General features: G+C 36.4%; 3 protein-coding genes across 3 annotated transcripts; 2 read left to right on the forward strand and 1 right to left on the reverse strand.

The window, feature by feature from the left end:
• Window positions 1–1,866: 1,866 nt before the first annotated feature.
• LOC127122551 (uncharacterized) lies at window positions 1,867–10,269 on the reverse strand. The gene is made up of 4 exons (XM_051052870.1): window positions 9,999–10,269; window positions 9,832–9,909; window positions 2,055–3,324; window positions 1,867–1,912 (listed from the first exon to the last, which is right to left on the reverse strand). The coding sequence occupies exons 1-4, from the start codon at window positions 10,267–10,269 to the stop codon at window positions 1,867–1,869; spliced, it is 1,665 nt and encodes a 554-aa protein (XP_050908827.1).
• Window positions 10,270–15,749: 5,480 nt separating this feature from the next.
• LOC127118815 (serine/threonine-protein phosphatase 7 long form homolog) lies at window positions 15,750–18,390 on the forward strand. Its single transcript, XM_051049067.1, has 3 exons — window positions 15,750–16,951; window positions 17,033–17,123; window positions 17,211–18,390. Exons 1-3 carry the CDS (start codon window positions 16,167–16,169, stop codon window positions 18,324–18,326), a joined length of 1,992 nt encoding a protein of 663 aa, XP_050905024.1. The 5' UTR covers window positions 15,750–16,166; the 3' UTR covers window positions 18,327–18,390.
• Window positions 18,391–18,984: 594 nt separating this feature from the next.
• Window positions 18,985–22,484, forward strand: LOC127118817 (uncharacterized). Its single transcript, XM_051049070.1, has 8 exons — window positions 18,985–19,242; window positions 19,368–19,476; window positions 20,063–20,178; window positions 20,262–20,387; window positions 20,538–20,627; window positions 21,296–21,435; window positions 21,787–22,039; window positions 22,217–22,484. Exons 1-8 carry the CDS (start codon window positions 19,039–19,041, stop codon window positions 22,361–22,363), a joined length of 1,185 nt encoding a protein of 394 aa, XP_050905027.1. The 5' UTR covers window positions 18,985–19,038; the 3' UTR covers window positions 22,364–22,484.
• The last annotated feature ends 423 nt before the right edge of the window (window positions 22,485–22,907 follow it).

Raw genomic sequence — 22,907 nt, forward strand, 5'->3', positions numbered from 1 at the left:
TGTCTTAAAAACCTGACCGAACCGGTTGGACCGAGAATCAAAGTTGAATCTGATCCTGCCAACATTTCAAAGTCGTTAGTATGTCAAAATCGGAATAAAACCAAAAAAGTTGGATTTTACCGTCTAAAACCATTCAAACCCAAAGAATCGAAGCTCGTTTTATAAAATTGTTCAGTTCAATTAAAAAACTTCAAATTGACTTTTTTTTTTAAAATATTTAATATGTCAACATCAAAACTTAAAACATTCTTCATTCATAAAATAAAAATCTTTGTTTTCTCTACAATCATACAAACTTTTAAAATCTATCACTCAATTATAGTTTTTATTTAAAACATGCTTCATCAGCATCAAGCCGTCTCTTTCAAACGTAATCACATTATCCAATTCAATATAGATGTTCAATTAGAATTTATTTGTCGTCGTGCAACTCAAATTTACTTATTCTTCAATTATGTATGTTACTTAATTTTGATCATTCTATCTTATTTAATTTAGGTATTTGTAATCATTTAAATTTTAATTTATGTATTAAATTTTATTGTTTTAATTTTGGTTTGAATTTATTTAATTTATTTATTATAATTCTTTCATTTATTCAAATTATTATTAAATGAAGGTTGAAATTAAGTGTAAAACTATATTGTGTTATTAAGTGTATTGCTAATATTGTTGTATTAAATTTTTAATTGATTTTTGAAATATTTAGTCTGTGTGTATGATATATTTATGAAATTTAGTTTGATGTTATTAATTTTTTATTAAGCGGTTCAATTATAAATTTAATCGATTAAATTAATTAAATCATTAATCAAAATTTCATCAATTCGACTTCCGATCTAATTTTTAAAATATTGGTCTATACTTCTCTAATATGTTTTATGGTGTAAAATTAGTTACTCCCTCCGGTCTCATATGTAAGCAAAAAATAAAATAAAATTGGAGTCTCAAATATAAGCAAAAATTAATTACAATGGTTACAATTAAATATACCATTCCAATTTTACCCTCAAATTTAGTTTTTCAATATTCATGTTTATTCCTATAATAACTCCACTTTTTACACTTCCAAAAGAGCATTTATTCTGAAACGTTGCATTTGTTATCATTGGCTTTTGAAAAGTCATATCCTATTATAAATGGTGCAGTATCATCTTGTACAAAACTCCATGAGTCTTGTTCTTCCTATTTTTTTTATACTCTAAAAATGGCAAACCCACATCATTTAGCTAATGAGTTTCCATCTTTTGATTTAGGTATCGAAGACAATAAAGTTCCTGAAACAATTCAAACTCCAACAAATGAAAGTGCAGAAAATATCACTCCAAAGAATGAAAGTGAAAATGCTCTAACTCCAACAAATGAAAACACCATTGTTGAATACTTAGATATGGATGAGTTTGATCTGAACAAATTACCAGCATTGAACTTTGGTGTCAAGAAAGAAGAGGTTAAAGATATGATAAAAATTTACTTAGATTATTTAAACTAGGTGTGTTCTTATTTGGATTTTTATGATGTTTAATGTTTCTTTGTTGTTTCTATTGCACTGTTAAAGAATTGTACTGCTATGTTTCTTTATGATTGTGATGTTTAATGTTTATTTTTCTAATCATCTTCTATTGGTTTTTTGGAGTAATGTCATTGTCTATTTTATTTTTCATTTGTTAAAAAATTCTAACGTGCAGTACCAGTGCCATCAGTAAGGAACTAACATGCATTCTTCATGAAACTAACTAGTAAGTCTAATGTAAACTAACTAGCATTCTTCATATTTTCTTCTTATTGTAATGTACAGTATCAATAATATGAAATAGGTAGTACAACACATAAACTAATAAGTCTAATGTAACTAACTAGCATTCTTCATATTTCCTTCTCCATGTAAATTCCATGATCTAGAACCAACCTCCTGAAAAATGAATAAATCAAATTTGACAAAAATTAGCGTACACTATTTTATTTAAAAATTTATAGAAAATACGATTATATAAACCAACAAGTTCGTACCTTAATTATCATTGTTTAAATATTGAAAAGTATTTTCAACTAACTCTCGGTCACATTTTAGTTGCGTAGGTAGTATGCCTCGATTAAGCAACACTTCTTTCTTCATATGGGGAATTCGGTAATTATTAGATCCTTTAATTTTCATGATTTCAATCATACAAGATTGAAGTGTGAGAAAAATTTTGTCAGATTGTTTGCTAGAAAAATTATCATATGAGTTTTGCACAACTTCAATGAGTTCATCAACTGATTTTGAAACTTGCTTTTGTTGTAATGATTGAATGGCATTGAAAAAACCCAGATCTAAAACATTTAAATCAGAAGAATTCGGTGGTTGACAAGATAAACGGATGTCAAATCCTCCTTCAGAAGCTGCTTTACGAAATTCTTCATCGTCAATAGAAACATGACACGGAGCATTATCTTGTTGTATATAAATTGTTTCCATTGCATGTTCTCTCGGCCATTTTTCTTTAATTGCAGGTAACACTTTATTGATTAGAAAATTTCGACTAACTTCTTTAGTGATAGAAGTAATCGGTTTAGTTTCAAGTGTACCCGAAGCTCTATTGATACTTGACCTTTTTGCTGCAACTTTTTGAACAAGAGGAAAGACGCCAATTTTTCCCGAAAATATCTCCTTATCACCGTCATCAAATCTAGGCCTAGCGACTGCTACTAAAAACATGACTTTTCCAATAAAAAATTTATTTTTGCATGTGCGATATGGCTCATCCTCATTTTCAAGAAGGTAGTAGTTAGCTGATTTTTTGGTCATGTAGAACCATTTTTCATCTATGTGGACGATATTATGCATAGACTTAAACTCCGGATCATGAGGAAGACTAGTTTCTTCAAGCATGGACAAGCAAAATCTAAGACGATCTTTCATATTGCTATCTTTCATTTGTGGCTTTAGAGCATTTGAATGCCGACGCAAAGTCCCATCCTTTACAAACTTAAACAATGCTGTTTTGCTAATGCCCAAGGCAAATGCGAGGCTCTGAAGAGTGCTACGTTTAGCTAACGAAATATCCCGCACTTTTTCAATATCTACCGCAACTCTTTTCCGACCACAATTTTTTGTTCTTTTATGAGACGCATCACCTGTTTGAGATACTTGCTTCCAAATTCGATAAATAACATCGATGGATACCGAGTATTTGGATGCCAACCATATAACAGTTCCGGATTTTAGTTTTCCACCACAACTATTCTTTATCAATAATTGAGCAATTATTTTCCGTTGATCATTGTTTAAAAATGATCTTTTTTTCCTAAAAGTTTCAGGTTCATGTTGAACCATTGTGGACACTGCATGAAAAAATTGAAAATAATTAAGAAACAAGTATATGTTGCTACGCTGCTACTGTCTCATGTTTGTTACTACATGTTCTTATTGGCAAACAAAATATGGCTCTGTAATGAATAGAAAACAAATGATGACACTCCATTTATATTAATTTATGCATGTCTCATGTTTGTTGCTAATGCATGACTCATGCATGTTTTATATTTATGAACAAAATATGGCAATGTAGTAATGAATAGAAAACAAAAAGTAATGATATGATATGAAAAAAAGATGACACAGTAATGATATGAACAAACAAAAATATAATGATATGATAAAAAATCTTACTACACTACGCCAAAAACTGGAATAGACAGCGCCCCTTAGAGGGCGCTTTATTACAAAAGCGCACTCTAAAGTGAAGAGAAAAAATAAGGAGCGAACAACTGGAATAGACAGCGCACTTTAGAGGGCGCTTTTGTAATAAAGCGCCCTCTAAGGTGAAGCGAAAAAATAAGGAGGAGATAGAGGGACAACAATACAGGGCGCTTTCTAGAAAGCGCCCTCTAAGGTTACCCTTAGAGGGCGCTTTTAAAAAAGCGCTCTATAAGTCCATGTGCATTTCCAGTTTATAAAGCGCTTTTGGAAAGCCTTAGAGAGCGCTTTTAGAAGCGCCCTCTTAGGCCCCCTTTAGAGGGCGCTTTTGTAACAAAGCGCCCTCTAAAGTGAAGCCAAAAAAAAATGGAGGGACAACAATAGAGGGCGCTTTTGTGAAAGCGCCCTCTAAGGTTACCCTTAGAGGGCGCTTTTGAAAAAGCGCTCTCTAAGTCCATGTACATTTCCAGTTTATAAAGCGCTTCTGGAAAGCCTTAGAGAGCGCTTTCATAAGCGCCCTCTTAGGCCCCCTTTAGAGGGCGCTTTTTTTCCACAAGCGCCCTCTAATGTCCCCTTTAGTAAACATTAAAATTATAACATACTGCGCGTTTTGTTATTTCACTATCTGTTATTAGCGTTCTTTTTCATGTTAGGGTTCTGAGGCGTTTTCCTTCCACCTCTGTTAGATCTACATGCGTGTTTCCTCCTTCTACCAATCAAAGGTACACGCTTTTCCCAATTACTGTTTTATGTTATTGCTTTGTTTTAGCTTTGCCCAATTTCTATTTTACCTTATTACTGCGCGTTTCCTCCTTCTACGTTTGTTTCGACCATGATAGCGGATGCACTAGGAAATTGACGGTTGGTTTTTAGTGACCATGATTGCGGATGCAATGGGTTATACGACCTATGAACATCTGATTTTGTGTCAACACCAGTATCATTAGAAACCTAGGTCCGAATGTGTTTGAACTCTTCTGAAATTGTTTTTTATTTATTCTAATTAGTAATGGATAATACATGGATGTCTTCCAATCGATTGTCGAGAGAGTACGAGAATGGGGTATCAGAATTCGTTAAGTTTGCCGTTGCGCACGCCGAAGACCCCAGTAGAATGATATGTCCTTGCTTGGGTTGTTGTTATGGGAAACGGGTTGACGCAGTTCAGTTGACATCGCATCTAATGAGGCATGGAATTGATCGAAGTTATACATGTTGGAATTTGCATGGTGAGAAAAGTAACGAGAATGTTGAACCGGGGGATAGTACGACCTATGCCTCAAACTATAGTGGCGCAGATACATACGATTGTGATCGAGTTGAAGAGATTGCAGAAGCACTTGAAGGAGATCTTAAGGATTGTCCCGAAATGTTTGAGAGGTTGGTAAGTGATGCAGAGAAACCTTTGTATGATGGTTGCACTAAATTCACAAGATTGTCTGCGGTATTAAAGTTGTACAACTTAAAGGCGGGCAATGGGTGGTCGGATAAAAGTTTCACAGAGTTATTAGCCCTTTTGAAAGATATGCTTCCTGAGGATAATGTTCTTCCCAATCGAACATATGAGACCAAAAAGATGTTGTGCTCTATTGGCATGAGCTATGATAAGATACATGCATGTCCAAACGATTGCGTTTTGTTTCGAAATGAGTATGCATCGTTAAATGAGTGTCCTAAATGCGGTGTCTCGCGATATAAGAACAAGTTGTCTCCAGCAAAGGTCTTGTGGTATTTTCCTGTTATTCCGAGATTTAGACGCATGTTTCGTAGTGAAACCGATTCAAGACACTTGACCTGGCATACAGATGAAAGAATTATAGATGGAAAGTATCGACATCCGGCAGATTCACCACAGTGGTTGAAAATTGATAATGATTATCCTGAATTTGGAGAAGAATCAAGAAACCTTCGCTTGGCATTATCTACTGATGGAATGAACCCACACGGTATCCAGAGTATCTCACACAGTACATGGCCTGTGATTATTATGATTTATAACCTACCTCCATGGCTATGTATGAAGCGTAAGTACATGATGTTGTCTATGTTGATTTCTGGACCTCAACAACCAGGGAATGACATAGACATGTACTTGAAGCCCTTAATCGAAGATTTAAAGATTTTGTGGGAGACCGGTGTGGAGGTTTATGATGGATATAGGAAAGAAAGTTTCAACTTGAGGGCGATGTTGTTTGGCACAATTAATGATTTTCCAGCATACGGAAATCTATCAGGGTATAGCATAAAAGGTCAATGTGCGTGTCCTGTTTGTGAAGATAAAACAGATTGGAAGCGCTTGGAGTTTGGTCAGAAGAATGTCTTTCTCGGTCATCGGAGATTCTTAAATTCAAATCATCACTACCGTGGATGGAGAAAGGCGTTCAATGGAGAGACAGAACAAGGCAGAGCTCCACCTATATTGACGGGTGATCAAATTTTTGAAAAGGTGAAAGATTTGGATACTCAGTTTGGCAAGCCTTTTGCCCACACACTTGTCAAAAGTGGGTGGAAGAAGAGGTCAGTTTTTTTTGAATTGCCGTATTGGAAGTCCTTGTATGTGAGACATTTTCTTGATGTTATGCATATTGAAAAAAATGTATTTGAAAGTGTTATTGGCACGTTACTCAATATACAAGGAAAGTCTAAGGATGGCCTTAAGGCAAGAAAGGACTTGATAGCGATGGGAATAAGAACTGAATTAGGACCCTTGAAGAAAGGAAAACGAACATATCTACCGCCTGCTGCTTATACTCTATCTAGAAAGGAGAAAAAAACATTGTGTAAGTTTCTAAGTGAAGTTAAAGTTCTAGAAGGGTACTCTTCAGATATTAGAAGACTTGTGTCTATGAAAGACCTCAAGTTAAAGAGTTTAAAGACCCATGATTGCCATGTTATAATGGAACATTTTCTCCCAATAGGTATACGTTCTATTCTTCCAGAAAAAGTAAGAAGCTCTATAACTAAGTTGTGTTCTTTCTTCAAGTCAATTTGCAGTAAGGTGATCAATCCTGCGATCTTACCAATGTTGCAAAAAGAAATCGTTATTACTTTGTGTGAGCTTGAAATGTTTTTTCCTCCATCATTTTTTGACATAATGGTACATCTAGTTGTTCATCTTGTGAAAGAGACACAATTGTGTGGACCAGCTTATATGAGATGGATGTACCCTGTTGAACGTTATATGAAAATATTAAAAGGGTACGTGAAGAACCGAAGTCGACCAGAAGGTTGTATGGTTGAAAGATACATTGTTGAAGAAGCGATTGAGTTTTGTACTGAATATTTGTCTAATGTTCAGTCAATCGGACTCCCCAAGTCTCAGCTTGTCGAAAAGAAAGAAGGAAAAAATCTAATTGGAAATAAAATCGTGGCAGTATCAAGGGTCGAACGGGATCAAGTGCATTTGTATGTTCTGCACAATGAGAATGAGGTTGAGCCGTATGTTGAAATTCACAAGGATGTTCTCCGAGGTTTAAATCCCAATAGAAATGAAAATTGGATAGTACGAGAGCACAATCGATGTTTTATACCTTGGTTTAAGGATCATATTTATTCAAAGTATTATTCAGATCCCGCTTCAATAACAGAAAGGTTGAGATGCTTAGCATATGGTCCAAGTTTCCATGTTTTTTCTTATAGCGCATACGCGATTAATGGATACACATTTTATACCAAAGAACAAGATGATAAAAGTACTATGCAGAATAGTGGTGTCACCGTGGTAGCTGAAGCAATGCACATATCAAGTGTGAAGGACTTAAACCCCAAATTTGCAAATCTGTCGTATTTTGGTGTTATCGAGCGCATTTGGGTGTTTGATTATGAGAAGTTTCAGATTCCTATATTTGGTTGCAAGTGGGTTGAAAATAATAACGGCATTCGAATGGATAAGTCAGGATTTTTGCAAGTGGATCTTAATAGGGTGGGATACAAAGATGAGTCTTTTATTCTAGCCTCTCAAGCTAGACAAGTGTTCTATGTCAATGATCCGAAAAGTACGAAATGGTCTATAGTTCTTTTTTCCAACAAAGTAATTGATGAAAACACTGGAGATCAAGGTGATATTGATGTTGAGATTGAATCGTTTACCAGAAATGATCAAGATGAGAATATTATATCAAATGATTCATATATTAGAAATGATCATAATGAGGGTATTTGGATCAATCCAACCGTCCGTGTTGTTAAGAGACATGTAGAACATATTCCAACCAAGAAAAGAAAGAGAACTTAGTGAAAAAGGTACAGGTCAAATGATTTTAATTGTTTTCTTTATTACAGGTAAAATGACTTTTATGATTTTAATTGTTTTTACATTTGTCATCTGATTTTAATTGTTTTCTTTTTTACAGGTAAAATGATGATGCTGGATATTTGTTTAGATGGAGATGCTCTATTGTCGTCAAGCCTCATTCGCGTAGATGATGATGCTGGATATTTGAAAGTATCCCTCTACGACAATGGAACATGTCCATCTAAACATATATCAATTCTATCTTCAAAAGATAAGGGTTCAATGTTGGCAAGTTACATTGGTTTCCTTGTTCGACAACATATTCCGATTACATGTGATAATTGGAGAAGTCCGGACTTGAAGGTTGGCAAAGAAAAAATATGGTCGGAGATACAGGTACTTACCATATATTGTTATATGTTTTTTGTTGCATCAACTTTGCAGCCCTGTATTGTAGGCAGAATTTAGGACTTCTCAAAGTTGATTTCTTGTTACTTTGTCGTTCATAAAATACACCACTAAATTCTCTGCGTTTAATTTTTAATTTTTTTCATCAGGCTTGTGTCTCAATAGAGGATGGGTATCTACCTAAAGTTACTTTTGTAGTGGTCCAAAAGAGACATCACACCCGTCTCTTTCCTGTCAACCCCAAAGAGACCGATAGAAGTGGAAATATTATGCCAGGTTTTTTCAATATATTTCTCAACGCAGCTGGTATATATTATCATTTGAATTTATCACGTTTTGCTGATTTTGTTGTTCTAAATTGTCAAAGGAACCGTGGTAGACACCAACGTTTGTCACCCTAGGGAATTTGATTTTTACCTTAACAGCCATGCAGGAATTCAGGTAATATTAGCTATGTCATTTAACTTTATGCCATTGTTTACTATTTGTTGCTCAATCGCCTTTTGACAGTTCTGTGTTATTTGCATTTGGACGTGTTCTTTTTGCAGGGGACTACTTATGCTGCCATTTGTTGTTTTGGTTGAGCCTTATTTTGTATGGATGTGCGATAGAACTACTAGACAGCTTTTGGATATACAGAACATGTTTGCCACCATGGGTGGATGGGCGTTTTTGTTTAGTATTGGTTAGAACTACTAGACAGCTTTTGGATACAGTGGTCACTGGGTGTTGGTTGCTATGTTTTATTCTCTTAATTGTAGTACTTTGAGAATATGTTGTTGTATATTGTTGATCAAAGAATCATATATTAATGTTGTATATATGGAGGATTAATGTTGTATATAAATGGATTCATGTTGTATATGTCAATGGATTAATGGTGTATAACATTGGATTAAAGGATGAAATCAATATGAATTTTACACTTTTGCAGCATGCGAACAGGTTACCAATTAAATATATATCCACTGTTTTTCAAACAAATTTTTTTAAAATAACTAACACTTTAGAGGGCGCTTTGTCCAGAAAGCGCCCTCTAAACACTTTACATTGACAACTTTAGAGGGCGCTTTTTCCTGAAAGCGCCCTCTAAACACTTTACATTGACAACTTTAGAGGGCGTTTTTTCCTGAAAGCGCCCTCTAAACACTTTATAATGACAACTTTAGAGGGCGCTTCTTCCTGAAAGCGCCCTCTAAACACTTTACATTGACAACTTTAGAGGGCGTTTTTTCCAGAAAGCGCCCTCTAAACACTTTACACTGACAACTTTAGAGGGCGCTTTTTCCAGAAAGCGCCCTCTAAGGTGTCCCTTTATGGACCACTCCAGAGGGCGCTTTTTTCTTAAAGCGCACTATAATGTGGCCACTTTAGACAGCGCTTTCTCCAGGAGAACAAAGCGCTGTCTTTACCTATGCCAGCGCCAGATTAGAGGGCGCTTAAAAGCGTTGTTATAGGCCAAAATAAGCGCCCTCTTTTCCCTTATTTGGCGTAGTGCTAGCTGCAATACTTTCAGTTTCTCCATCACTTTCATATTGATTAAATTCAGTCTCCTCTCCATCTTCTTCATTTGGAATAAATTCACTCTCTGCAATTTTATAAAACAGTATTAAAAGTGAAAAAAATTAATTAAGTTGTTCAAAAATTATCTAACATAAAAGTATTAGAGCATATTACCTTCTTCCATGACATGAACTTCATTTGAATATAAAGCATCAACATCAATGTCCTCATTAATATTAAAAAAACCATGTTCAAAATCATTTTCACAATTGAACATATTAGCTTCTTCCATGTATTCTTCATTTGATGAACTACCATGTAGGTCCTTAAAAGACAAGTTAAAATTACTTGAAGAAGGATCATTTAGATTAATGGATGGTGCTATGTTGCATTCCATCATTTCATGATCAATATATGGAGTGTTTAGATCAATATTAAGAGGCATTTTTATGAGAACCAAAAGATAATGATACAGGAAATGTAAAATTTTGGCTGTGAAAATGAGAACCAAAAGCTTTAGTATTTATAGAACTCACTATGAAAATGTTAAATTTCTACAGGACGAGACCATGGAAATTTAGGCGGGTGGAGAATACAGTAAATGGACTAAGAAGTGTTGTTTTTAGGCGGGACAAATTTCTACAGGAAATTTTAATAAGAGTAAGTGGAATATATAACCACTAAATGACTAACCATTAAATGGTATTAATAAAAATTGACTAACCATTAAATGGTTATAATAAAAATATTAATTTATTTCTAAATTAATAAATAAGGGTAAATATGGAAAAAAATGTATATTTTTCATTACTTAAATGAATATATAGCCACTTTCTTAAAGGGTGAGTTTTTTTTTTTTTTCTTACATATGAGACCGGAGGGAGTATTTAATATCCAAAAACAAATTGACTCACAAAAAAGACTATAAACAATTTTTTTTATAATTCTCTCATTTCTTGAATTTTTTTTTTAAATATCCAGAATTTTTAAAAAAATTTCAAAATTAACCCATTTTTCAAAAAAATTACACAAATGGGCAAAATTTGCCCTAATTGTGTACATAGGCGCCACCCTAGTTGGCGCCTACCCTTAATGGGTAGGGCAAGTCGCCACTAGGGGTGGCGCCTATGCCCAATCCCTTTTTTTTTTTTTTTTTTTTTTTTTTTTTTTAAATGTTTTATTAATTTTTTTTTTTAATTTTTTTTTTTTAAATATTAGATATTTGATAAATATATTTTTTTTATAAATTATATTAATTTATATTAACACTTATATATAAATAAAATTATTACAAGATATATATATATATATATTAATTTATATATATATATATATATTAATTAATATATATAAATATTTATTTACAAGATATATATATATATATATATATATATATATTAATTTATATATATATTAATTTAATTTATAACTAAATAATATTATTTATAAATTTTTGGGAGAATTAGGGTTAGGTAGACTGGTGTACAACCCAGATCTTTTCCTATAAATAAAGTGTTATTTCCTTGCATTTTCTTCAACACTGTTTCCTACCACCTTCTGTATCAAGTTGAGTTCATGGCATCCCCAAGACCGTCGTCATGGCAGCGAACATCATCAAGGCGCCCGGATCCTGAACCAGTAATCTTAAAAAGGGATGGGCATGTTATTTTCTCGCCTTTGAAACCCCCAATGGAGATGAAATTTTGGAACATCCGTTCGTTGGACCAACTAAAAAGGTCCTTGATGTCTTGGTTAGAGGGAGATTACCAACCTGGTGAAGTCATCAGAAGGATTCAGAGGCTTAGAACAAGGTTCTCATTTGAAACTGGAGAAACGATACGCTGGTGGGTTGAAGTTGAAAGCGACATTGATTGCATCCAAATGATGCATGGATCAGACGACATAGTGTTAACTGTTGTAATTTCTTAGATTTTAATGGTTGTTTGTCATGTTGTTGTTGTATTTGTTATTGTTCTAGTACTTGTTCTTGTTTTAGTACTTGTTTTTGTTCCAGTATTTGTTTTTGTTTTAGTAATTGGTGTTGTAATGTTAGATGTTTGTGTTTGTTGTTCAAGTGTCATCTTCTATTTGGAATAAAAATTAAACTTTAATTTAAAATGATTTTGGTACACAGATTTATGAAAGTGAAAACTAAGTTGTGGAACTAGATCCACGATATGGACATTTGTTCTTATTATGCCCTAGTTGTCTACATATGCTACACTTCCTCTGCATTTTCTCTGCGACGTCCATTTCAGTTCTAATGCGCCTGCTATTTGGGCGACCACTTTTATTCCGCCGCATTGATTCGTTGTGCCAAACAATTTCCCCGTCATACTCTGGCCAATACGCCTCCAATGCTACCACCGGAAAGGGATTGTCGTATACATTGAGCAATGTTGCAACTTTGTAGATTGGAGACACTAGCGATAATGCATCGAAGTGGCTGTGTGAACACGCTGCAATGACATGGGAACAAGGCATACGATACGCCTGAAATTGACCACAGTCGCACCAACGGTCTGGTATTAGGACCCTATACTCTTGTCTGGGCAGCCCTTGGTTGTGGTCAATTGTTTCCTTGACACTGAAAGTGTGGCCATGGCGGTCGAACTCCGTAACCCGATGGCTGCTGGCTTTGGCGGATTCCTGCCTCATAAACTTCATGCAGGCTTCACTATAAACCTGACTCGTCTGAAACACTTCATTCCAGCGCCTGCCCCTTGTTACGAACAACGTTGCCATCCGAAAATAGGTCGCACTCACCAATGCGGTTACCGGGAGGTTACGTATGCCCTTAAACACGCCGTTCATTGATTCCACAAGATTTGTTGTCATGTGGCCCCACCTCACCCCATCGTCGTACGATCTAGTCCACTTCGCTCTGTCGATATTATCAATCCACCTCCCTGCATCAGAATTTGCCAACACTATTTCCCGGCGATAGTATTGGAATCCAGGCTGGTTTAATGCGTACCCCGCGTTTATCAAATGTTGCTTCAAAAAGTTATCCTTGAACTCCCGCATAAAATTTTGTGCAATATGCCTGATGCAGTAGACATGGGTAGACGGGGGGTCATGCCAGCCATTTGCTGGATTATTGTATGCACTGTCTATTGAGGCGTGCCTGTCAGAAATAACGCAGATGCCAGCTTGTGGAGTCACGTGCGTTCGAAGATTCTTAAGGAAGAAACTCCAACCAGCTGCCGTTTCTCCTTCCACCAATGCAAAGGCTATTGGGAAAATATTTGAATTGCCATCTTGTGCGACCGCCATCAGTAACGATCCTTTGTATTTCCCATACAGCCAAGTTCCATCGACTTGAACAAGTGGTTTGCAGAATGTGAACCCGATGATGCATGGACGGAATGCCCAGAAAAGTCTATGGAAAATTCCATTACCTTCTAGACGAGTTCCGTCAGGGGATTGTGCAGGCAAAGTCTCCATTATAGTAACCGTCCCAGGTGAATACAATCGTAGTGCAGCCAGGTAGCGTGGTAGTTGTTTGTATGATTCCTCCCAGTTACCGTACACCAGTTCAATTGCCTTGGTTTTTGCTAACCAAGCCTTTCTGTATGACGGTGTATATTTGAAAACAGCCACACAATGGGAGATAATTGTTTTGACCTTCAGTGACGGGTCAGCCTCAACTAGAGGTAATATGGAATGGCAGATCATGTCATGGCTAAGTTTGCGATGATCCTGTGCCATGTTGGTGTTGACGCAAATGTGAGCTTGAGATATTGACCCTATCACCCACGCGTTATGCTTCTTCTTGTACGATGCCATCAACCTATATCCACACTCCGGATTTTTGCATTCAATAACGTATCTTTCCGGATTTGATTTGATAACATCGTAGTCAACACAATTTTTCAAGTGCCAGTTCTTTATTGCTAACAGACACTCTTCCTTGGTCCGAAATTGGTCACCCTTCTTTAAGTCCTCATCAGACCTCATATATGGGTTGTAGAACATATCTGATGAGGGCTCATCCTCGCCCAAGTTAAGTGTTGTGAAGTGCGCAGGAGGTGAGTAGCGTTGCGCTATAGGTATTTGAGGTTGGTCTTCGTCTTCAGAATGACGGTTCACCAAGTCATCAACCACGTCTTCAGCATCATCAACCACATCGTCTTCAACGTGGTGCTCAGCATCTTGTTCGTCATCAATCACAGGATCAATAACCTGTGATTGAATATTCTGAGTTGGTTGAGGTTGTTCCAACACAATGTACAACACTATGTAGTCGTAACCAGAGTACTCATGGTTACGAAGCATGTATTGTGTCTCCATGTCATTTTGAATCAATGACTTATAAAACTTGACAGAGTTGTTTTCTGAAAAAAAAGGTTGTTGATAAAAAATTTGGGACACTGGTTGTCTTAGTTTGGACTCAATCTTCCTTTTCAGATAAGAGAAGTCAGCTCCTCTATTTAGACAAAACCGAGTGCATTCGGTGTTTCTAAATAGGAAGCCAGACTTATCACATTCATAAGTCTCACCGTTGACGTGAGCTTTGACTTTGTATTGTGAAGAAGATGACATGTTTTGTGAAGACATTGTGAAGGTTTTGTGAAGGTTTTGTGAAGGTTTTGTGAAGGTTTTGTGAGGGTTTTGTGAAGGTTTTGTGAAGATATTTTCAAGGTTTTGTGAAGATTGCTGTGAAGATATTGTGAATACCTTTGCGAAAATGTGTGTGAATATTTATACTGCAAGAATCTTACTGAAGATTGCTGTGAAGATATGTGTGTGAAGATTGCTGTGAAGATATTGTGAATACCTCAGAGATTCCCATGCATGCCTGTTCCCCATCAAGTCTTCACCACCAAGTCTCAGAGATTCCCACGCATGCCTTACACGTGTCACACCCTTGAATGCAACACTCCCACCTAGTCTGTACTAATGCATTCCAACCTATCCACCTAGCCTGAACATAGTCTCAGAGATTCCCATGCATGCCTGTTCCCCATCAAGTCTTCACCACCAAGTCTCAGAGATTCCCACGCATGCCTTACACGTGTCACACCCTTGAATGCAACACTCCCACCTAGTCTGTACTAATGCATTCCAACCTATCCACCTAGCCTGAACATAGTCTCAGAGATTCCCATGCATGCCTGTTCCCCATCAAGTCTTCACCACCAAGTCTCAGAGATTCCCACGCATGCCTTACACGTGTCACACCCTTGAATGCAACACTCCCACCTAGTCTGTACTAATGCATTCCAACCTATCCACCTAGCCTGAACATAGTCTCAGAGATTCCCATGCATGCCTGTTCCCCATCAAGTCTTCACCACCAAGTCTCAGAGATTCCCACGCATGCCTTACACGTGTCACACCCTTGAATGCAACACTCCCACCTAGTCTGTACTAATGCATTCCAACCTATCCACCTAGCCTGAACATAGTCTCAGAGATTCCCATGCATGCCTGTTCCCCATCAAGTCTTCACCACCAAGTCTCAGAGATTCCCACGCATGCCTTACACGTGTCACACCCTTGAATGCAACACTCCCACCTAGTCTGTACTAATGCATTCCAACCTATCCCATGCAGGTGTTTTGGACTTTTTCTACTTTTATAACACATATACGCCAATTAGTATGGCGTAACTAAATGAAGTATTCAATTTAAAGTTGTAATAAAACATAAAATAATTTAATTACAATATAATTATTTGTTTTTCTTTTTGAAAAATATTTGAAAGTGCACGCGTACACCACAATAATAAATATTTGAAAGTCAAATTTCAACCGTTAAATAAATTATTGGGGGATATCAAAGCTAAAATTGGATTCTACTATCTCTGTGACACTTAACTTCTCATCTGACACTATGCATGCCAACACTGCCACGTAGTCTGCACCTATTCTGCAAGATTCCCACGCATGCCTCACACTTGTCACGTTTCTGCATCATCAGATTCCACCAAGTCTTCCCCAAGACAAGACAACTCCCACCTAGTCTGCACCTATGCATGCCAACACTGCCACGTAGTCTGCACCTATTCTGCAAGATTCCCACGCATGCCTCACACTTGTCACGTTTCTGCATCATCAGATTCCACCAATGCATGCCAACACTACCACGCATGCCTTACACTTGTCACATTTTTGCATATTCAGTTTACTTGAAAAAGAGTATAAATAGAGGGTCATTCTTGCAAGTTTTCATCTACCACTAACACTTTTATTCAGAGAACTCAGGCGAAACTTCTCATCCACCAAGCTTCTTCCTACATTGCAGTCATGTCGCTTCTTACCATGGGCCAAGAACACAGAGGAACTAGGGCAAACATTGCCTCATTCGTAAGTTTTTCTTGAACATTGCCTCTTTCGTATGTTTGTAGTTAGTTTTTTAAAAGTCCAATATAATAATTTTTTATATTGTTTGTTTTTAAAGGATCCCAAGAAATTTCGTCAACGTTCACACCCAATGCCTTATCCAGACCCATGGTGCGTACCTTACATAGAGCGTGCGGGTTTCGGTCATGTAATGCATGTCGTAAATGCCACCATTGATGCCAAATTCATTTTGGCTCTGTGTGAACGTTGGAGACCTGAGACACACACCTTTCACCTACCAACTGGTGAATGTACCGTCACATTAGAGGACGTGTACATGCTTTTAGGTCTTAGAATAGATGGTAAGCCTGTCACCGGAAATGTTCAACAGCCTAACCAAATATGTGTTGAAATGTTGGGGGTAGATCTGGTCGAGGGTGAGGGGTCTGCCAAAGCAAGGGGTCAGGGTATTAAATTATCTAGCCTACAATTGTACCACGACTCCATAACTTTGACTGAGGAATCCTCCGAACAAGAAAAAGTCATAAAAACCCGGGTTTACATTATGCTATTGTTTGGGAACTTGCTATTTCCCGAAGGGACGGGAAATAGCATAAATTTTATGTACTTGAGTTTGCTCGGGGACATTGATAGAATAAGCACATATAGTTGGGGTTCTGCAGTATTAGCATTCCTATATAGCTCTTTGTGTAAAAATGCACAAAATGAGCACTGTACATTTTCTGGATGTTCTTTTTTGCTTCAAACATGGGGGTGGTGGAGATTGCCGAGGCTAGCCCCAGAAAATCCTAATGACTACTCCTTCCCCTACGCAACTAGGTAAATTTATGATCTTATTTCATTTTGTATATTTATTCTATAAATATTTGTAACTAATATTATTTATCTTTTTTTGTTTAGGTTCATTACAACCGGACTGGATTACAGTCTTACCCCCAAAAATAAAATTATATTTTATCGTCAACTGTTGGATCGTCTCCGAGCACAGGATGTATTACCACTAAATCACTCAACTTCTAACTGATTTATTAATGTCATGCATTATCGATAAATAACATATTTACTTTTTTCTTTGCAGTTTATTTGGAGGCCATATTTGGGATTGGAACATCAACCAAACCCCGAAGATGCAGCTGTTTGGACAGCAAAAACGGCCATAATGCGGTTCACCACTGTGGAGATGCACCAAAGTGACCGTGTCAAGCTTCAATTCGGAATGCATCAAGACATCCCAGGCCCCCCAATGTCCATGGAACCTTGGCATCTAAAAAAAGTCAGCCACCAGTGGTATGCCCAAAATTGGAAGGAATTTGCTAAGGAGTTTCGAAAAATGTGGAAAGACCGTGCCCACTATGTTCTACAATTTCCGGTGGCGCCCAACGAAATGAAGCCGACAAGGGAATATGTGGAATGGTATAGAGCAAATACCAATCCAGAAATGATTGTGTCTGACCCGTTCTATTTGGACGATCCCCGGATGCAACAGCCATATTTCCAACAACAACAACCACCACAGTATTCCCAACAACAACAACCACCACCTTATTACCAACAACAACCACCACAACCATTTTACCAACAACAACCACCACCACCTTATTACCAACAACAACCACCACCACCATATTACCAACAACAACAACCACAACACATGTCCACCCCCCAACCAAATCAACAATACATACCACAAACTCAATCCCAATACCATGAAGACTACCAACAACAAACTCAACATTCCCACCACCATCAACAGTCCCAACACCTACCACAATATCAATCCCCCTACTTCCACCAATCCCAACAATTCCAACACGGCAATTTCCCAAGCTCTTCCAGTCCTCCACCTAGCCCCGACACGGGTATACAAGAGGACTACCAACAGGACTACTACACACCACAACAAACATTGCACTTTGGCCAACCCGATTCAACCCTAAACTACCAAAGACCACAATTCGAGGGCGCACCCAGCAGTAGTCAGTTTGTCCCACCGAGACAAAGCTTCGAGGGCGCAGAGGGGACCCGTCTTTCCTACAGCACTGAAGGGACTTCGACCGAACCACAACGGCAAGCGGCAAGGGGGCGCGTTAGGGCAAGGGGTGGTAATAGGGAAGCACCACCACCACGTGAACCGTCTAGGCGAGTAACTAGACCTCCCCCGTGCGGATCGTACAAGGGACCGCATCATATGTGATTAATCATATCTTTGTAATATTTGCCTTGTTTATTATTTAAATAAAAATATTTTCTGTTTATTATCTTTATATCTTTATCTTTATCTTTAAAAATATTGTCTATCATATCTTTATACATATATAAATTAATTTTTTTTCCAAAAATTTACAAATAATATTAATTACTTATAAATTATATTAATATATATATATATATAAAATTAATATATATATATAAATTAATATATATATATATATATAAATAAAAAAATTTAGACAAAATATATGTGTGAACATAAATTAATATACTTAATAAAAAACATAAATTTATAAATAAAAAAAAATTAAAAAAAAAAAAAACATTAAAAAAAACATTAAAAAAAAAAAAAAAAAAAAAAAAAATGGATTTGGGCATAGGCGCCACCCCTAGTGGCGACTTGCCCTCCCCATTAAGGGTAGGCGCCAACTAGGGTGGCGCCTAAGGGTAAAAAATGGCCAATTTTGGCCATTTGTGTAATTATTTTGAAAAATTGGATATTTTTGAAATTTTTTTGAAATTTTTGGATATTTAAAAAAAAAATTCTCATTTCTTTTGTTCGATTTCTTGCTAAAATAAAATCGTGTGGTTTATTTTACTTACATTTCTTAAATTTTTGCGGTTAAACCGTTTCTTCACATTCTTTCTTGCAAATTGCAATCACAAATTTCAAATTAGGAACTAAAAACGAAAAAATGGCGGGACCTGACCCCTCTCCTTCTCCAACGGTCTTTCTTGCAAACTCCGGACTCGTCGCCGGAGCTCCCATTGCCGGAAAAATTATCCGCGGCGAATCTGGAGAAGAAGATACCACGCAGCACCGCTCCAGTATCCCTTTCGCCATATCCCTCAACCTTCTCTCCGATTCTTGGAATTTCCAACCCGATCGTTTTCTTCCTGTATGAACTCTCTGCTTCATAATTCTTTCAATTAAAAAGTATTCAATTCGAAGTTTATCAACTGAAAACGAGATTGAAAAATAAAATTAACCGCAATTGGATTTTCGATTTTCGTAATGGTGTAGTTTTTGACTGAGAATACGGACTTCACTGTGATTGGAGTGATTGGTGGACCTGGAGCTGGCAAGTCCACTATAATGAATGAACTTTATGCTTTTGATTCAAGTTCTGCGGGTTAGTTTAGTTTCTTTACTCACAAATGATTTTAGAGCATATATTCGTTTTAGTAGAAGAGGAAAAAGTCACATTACAAAACTATCTCTCAACAAATAAATTGTGGTTGATTCACACTCCGACGACCACAATCAGCGTTGTCGCATCTGTACGGACCAAAATCGCAAAAGGTGACTGCGACCGTTTAAAACCTTGGTTAGAATTAACAACTTTAAAATAGTGTTCTATGGTGGAAGAAAATAGCAGTTTGTTCAAATTATATGAAGTAGTAATTGTGCTATAGTGTCTCTATAGCTACTATTTTCAACATTTAGTATTAAATAGTGTATTGCAGAAGAATATAGATTTTTTTTTTTGAAATTCTGTTAAATTATAGCGATAGAGTCACTATTAATGTGTCCTTCAATAGGCTAATGCATCATGATTTTGAAATTCTTATAATAATTTGTGGACTTTTTCTAAGGAGTAAACTAGGTTATGCATTTTTTTTCTTAAGGACTAGAATGAGTCTTTATTCTATTTTAATGTTTACATTTATTTGAATATTTGTTAACTTTGATTTGATTGATATTTGAGCATGGAGTAGATATGCTACCACCTTTTGTCATACAATCTATAGAGGACAGAGCTATGGCGAGGCATTGTTCTAATGGCATTGAACCAAGGATATCTGCTGAACGTGTTATTCTTCTTGATACACAGGTTTTAACCATGATAACTTCATTGCTCAAAATGTTTTCTTCATTTTCTTATTTGTATATTCATTTGATTCCTTGTATTTGTAGCCTGTATTCAGTGCTTCTGTTTTAGTTGAGATGATGGAACCTGATGGGTCTTCAACAATTTCGGTGATGAGTGGAGAAGGAGAATCTTTGTCAGCTCAATTGGCTCATGAGGTTATGGCTATTCAGGTAAACAGTGACTCCCAAACAGAGAATACTTTTCAATAAAAATATAATTCTGGGTATAAACTTCCTATCATGATCACAATTGTCCTATTTTTAACTTATTCCCGACCGATGTGTTCGATCAATTTGGGATGCTAAAAAGAATCTTTCTAGCTTGCTGTTTTTCTAGCATCCACATGTCATATTCTGCTGGTGGTGTCGGAGGGAGTCCATGATGACGAGTTGTGGCATTTGATGTCAACGGTATGTGCATTGCTCTAAGTTTGTTTGTGATTCTTGCAGATGCTTCAATGTTGTGGTTAATGCCTGTGTGATGGTTTCATGTTATGCTGAAGTATGCAGTCATCTCAAAAACTGTTGTGCCTATTGGTTTCATCTTTTATTATTTAATGCATTTGATGGGTATCTTCTTCTGAGCTCAATTTTTGCTTAAGGAATTGGGCTAATAGATCAAGGCCTTCTCTTACTTTCTTGCCTATATGAAATCAAGTGGTTTAAGATCCATTCATTATTCACAATGATCATTTCGGTGAATAGTTGCAAACTTTATTGGATGTGTTGTGTCTTGGAAGTCATTGCCATTTGTCAGTCTTAAACATCATATTTTTCTGTCAACTCGGCAATTTGATCTTGTTATTCTGTCAACTAATTTTTAAGTGCAAAAAACATCAAGTGATTCAGTATCTGTTTCCGGATCATTTTATCTTCTTGTTTTGGCACATGCATGATGTTGTTAAATGGCAACTGCTTGTAACATCTTATTATTCTCTACAATTTATCTGGAAAGCTGTTTCTGGGCACCCTTGTCTTGCACATCTTGTGCAGACAGTTAACTCATTAATAAACATCATGTTGTTAAACCTATTGATGCATTGAAAAGAAATAATCATGTTGTGCTTGTTGTAATGTAGGCTGACTTACTGAAGAATGAAATTTCAGACCCATCCTTACTGTCTTCATCCCTTTCACAAAGCTCTAGCTCAGAGCTTGAGAAAGATAGCAAAGTTTCTGAAAGGGAATACATGGCTACTCCTGTTTTTGTACACACGAAGTAAGAAATTTCTTTTTGCCCGAATATATTTACAGAAGAATTTGTGGATGGTAGTTCGGATTATTGGAAAAAGAAAATTAATTGCAAAAGAGACCCAAAAACAAAGCCACGTGATGTTAAAGAGAATACTGGAATTGTGTATTGTATATGCTTTCTTCGGAGTCAGAATCCTTAGAAAGAACTTTGTGCACTATAATGTCCAACCTCGGTGTTTCATGATAAGTACTTTCATATATTATCCATTTATAATTTTACACTGTTTAGCATTGTATGTATCCACTTCATTACCTAATTGAAATAAGGTTGATGTATAATGAAGCACTCACCTTTACTTTATGTTCACTTATACAGACTAAGAGATCAAGAGTTGACTCCTAAAAATATTTTGCTGCTGAGGAAGGCGCTCATGCAGTATTTCAAAACATCCTCTTTTGTTAGAAAAACTACTGGAAACCATTCTAATGAGCAAGTTTCATCTTCTATGGTTCACAATGGGGACATGGATTCTAACGTGCTAAATTTGTTTTCGATCCCTTTTAAAGGAAAAGAGGAAAATCCCAGAGCTCAGAGTTACATTTCTGCTCTACGGAAAATAGGAGATCAGGTATCTTTCTGTCTCCATGCACACAACACACATGCGAATGAATATCCCACAAATACTTCACGATTTATTAAGTTTTTCTTGTCGCTATATATTGCATCCTTTCTTGCAGGGCAATTAGTTTTATTAAGCTATAGAATTTAGGACTCATTGTGATATGTTTACCTGTCTGTTTGTAAGATTTTATCCGTGAAGCGACCATCCTTCATGAGACCCGTGTCTGAGCGTGAATGGCTAAAAAGTTCAGCCAAAATATGGGAACAGGTTAGAAACTCCTCAAAGATATCAGAATACTGCAGATCACTTCAAGATTCTGGTATGTATTGAACATAGAAATTTAACGAAGTTAGAACAATGATGGTTTGTTATTTGATTTCAAGATATTTCCTGTTGTAAATCGATCATACTCATATGAATCTCACATTGGCTGTGCTGATTTTATGGCTGGTGAATACAATCCTATACCTAATCTCTTAAAAAAGTGTTGGATAATTCAGATATATTGTTTTGCTCGTACTCATATTACACATTTGGTTTGAGTGTTAGTGACACAAACTAATACGTTATTTATTGAAGTGTGAGATGACATCTTCAATTCCAATTTGATTCATGTCTTGAGTTTAAATCGACATACATTACAAAACAAAACAAATGAAAAAATAGATCACTACAAAAACAAAGCAATACAAGAGGGGTAAATATAAGAACCCGCAACACATAAAATAAGGCCAAATATATCAAACAAACAAAACTCAGTAAAGAAAATAAATAAAGAAATTTTTTAATGAGGCTCTCCTGCAAGTGAGGTCGGAACAGGAAGGAAGATGGGAATGTTGACGGCTTTCAGTGAGCAGGTTTGCCATCTAACTCA

Source organism: Lathyrus oleraceus, chromosome 2, assembly GCF_024323335.1.
Source record: "Lathyrus oleraceus cultivar Zhongwan6 chromosome 2, CAAS_Psat_ZW6_1.0, whole genome shotgun sequence".
In the NCBI taxonomy this organism is placed as follows: domain Eukaryota; kingdom Viridiplantae; phylum Streptophyta; class Magnoliopsida; order Fabales; family Fabaceae; genus Lathyrus; species Lathyrus oleraceus.

Excerpts from the sequence above, each read along its gene's own strand:
- LOC127122551 (XM_051052870.1), bottom strand. The coding sequence starts at position 10,269 with ATGCCTCTTAATATTGATCTAAACACTCCATATATTGATCATGAAATG. Across the intron at positions 9,910-9,998 it reads AGTTCATGTCATGGAAGAAG|AGAGTGAATTTATTCCAAAT; the intron begins GTAATATGCTCT and ends ATAAAATTGCAG. Across the intron at positions 3,325-9,831 it reads AAGTGATGGAGAAACTGAAA|TGTCCACAATGGTTCAACAT; the intron begins GTATTGCAGCTA and ends TTTTTCATGCAG.
- LOC127118815 (XM_051049067.1), top strand. The coding sequence starts at position 16,167 with ATGTTTGTAGTTAGTTTTTTAAAAGTCCAATATAATAATTTTTTATAT. Across the intron at positions 16,952-17,032 it reads TCCTTCCCCTACGCAACTAG|GTTCATTACAACCGGACTGG; the intron begins GTAAATTTATGA and ends TTTTTTGTTTAG. Across the intron at positions 17,124-17,210 it reads ATCGTCTCCGAGCACAGGAT|TTTATTTGGAGGCCATATTT; the intron begins GTATTACCACTA and ends TTTTCTTTGCAG.
- LOC127118817 (XM_051049070.1), top strand. The coding sequence starts at position 19,039 with ATGGCGGGACCTGACCCCTCTCCTTCTCCAACGGTCTTTCTTGCAAAC. Across the intron at positions 20,179-20,261 it reads TTATTCTTCTTGATACACAG|CCTGTATTCAGTGCTTCTGT; the intron begins GTTTTAACCATG and ends TTGTATTTGTAG. Across the intron at positions 20,388-20,537 it reads ATGAGGTTATGGCTATTCAG|CTTGCTGTTTTTCTAGCATC; the intron begins GTAAACAGTGAC and ends GAATCTTTCTAG.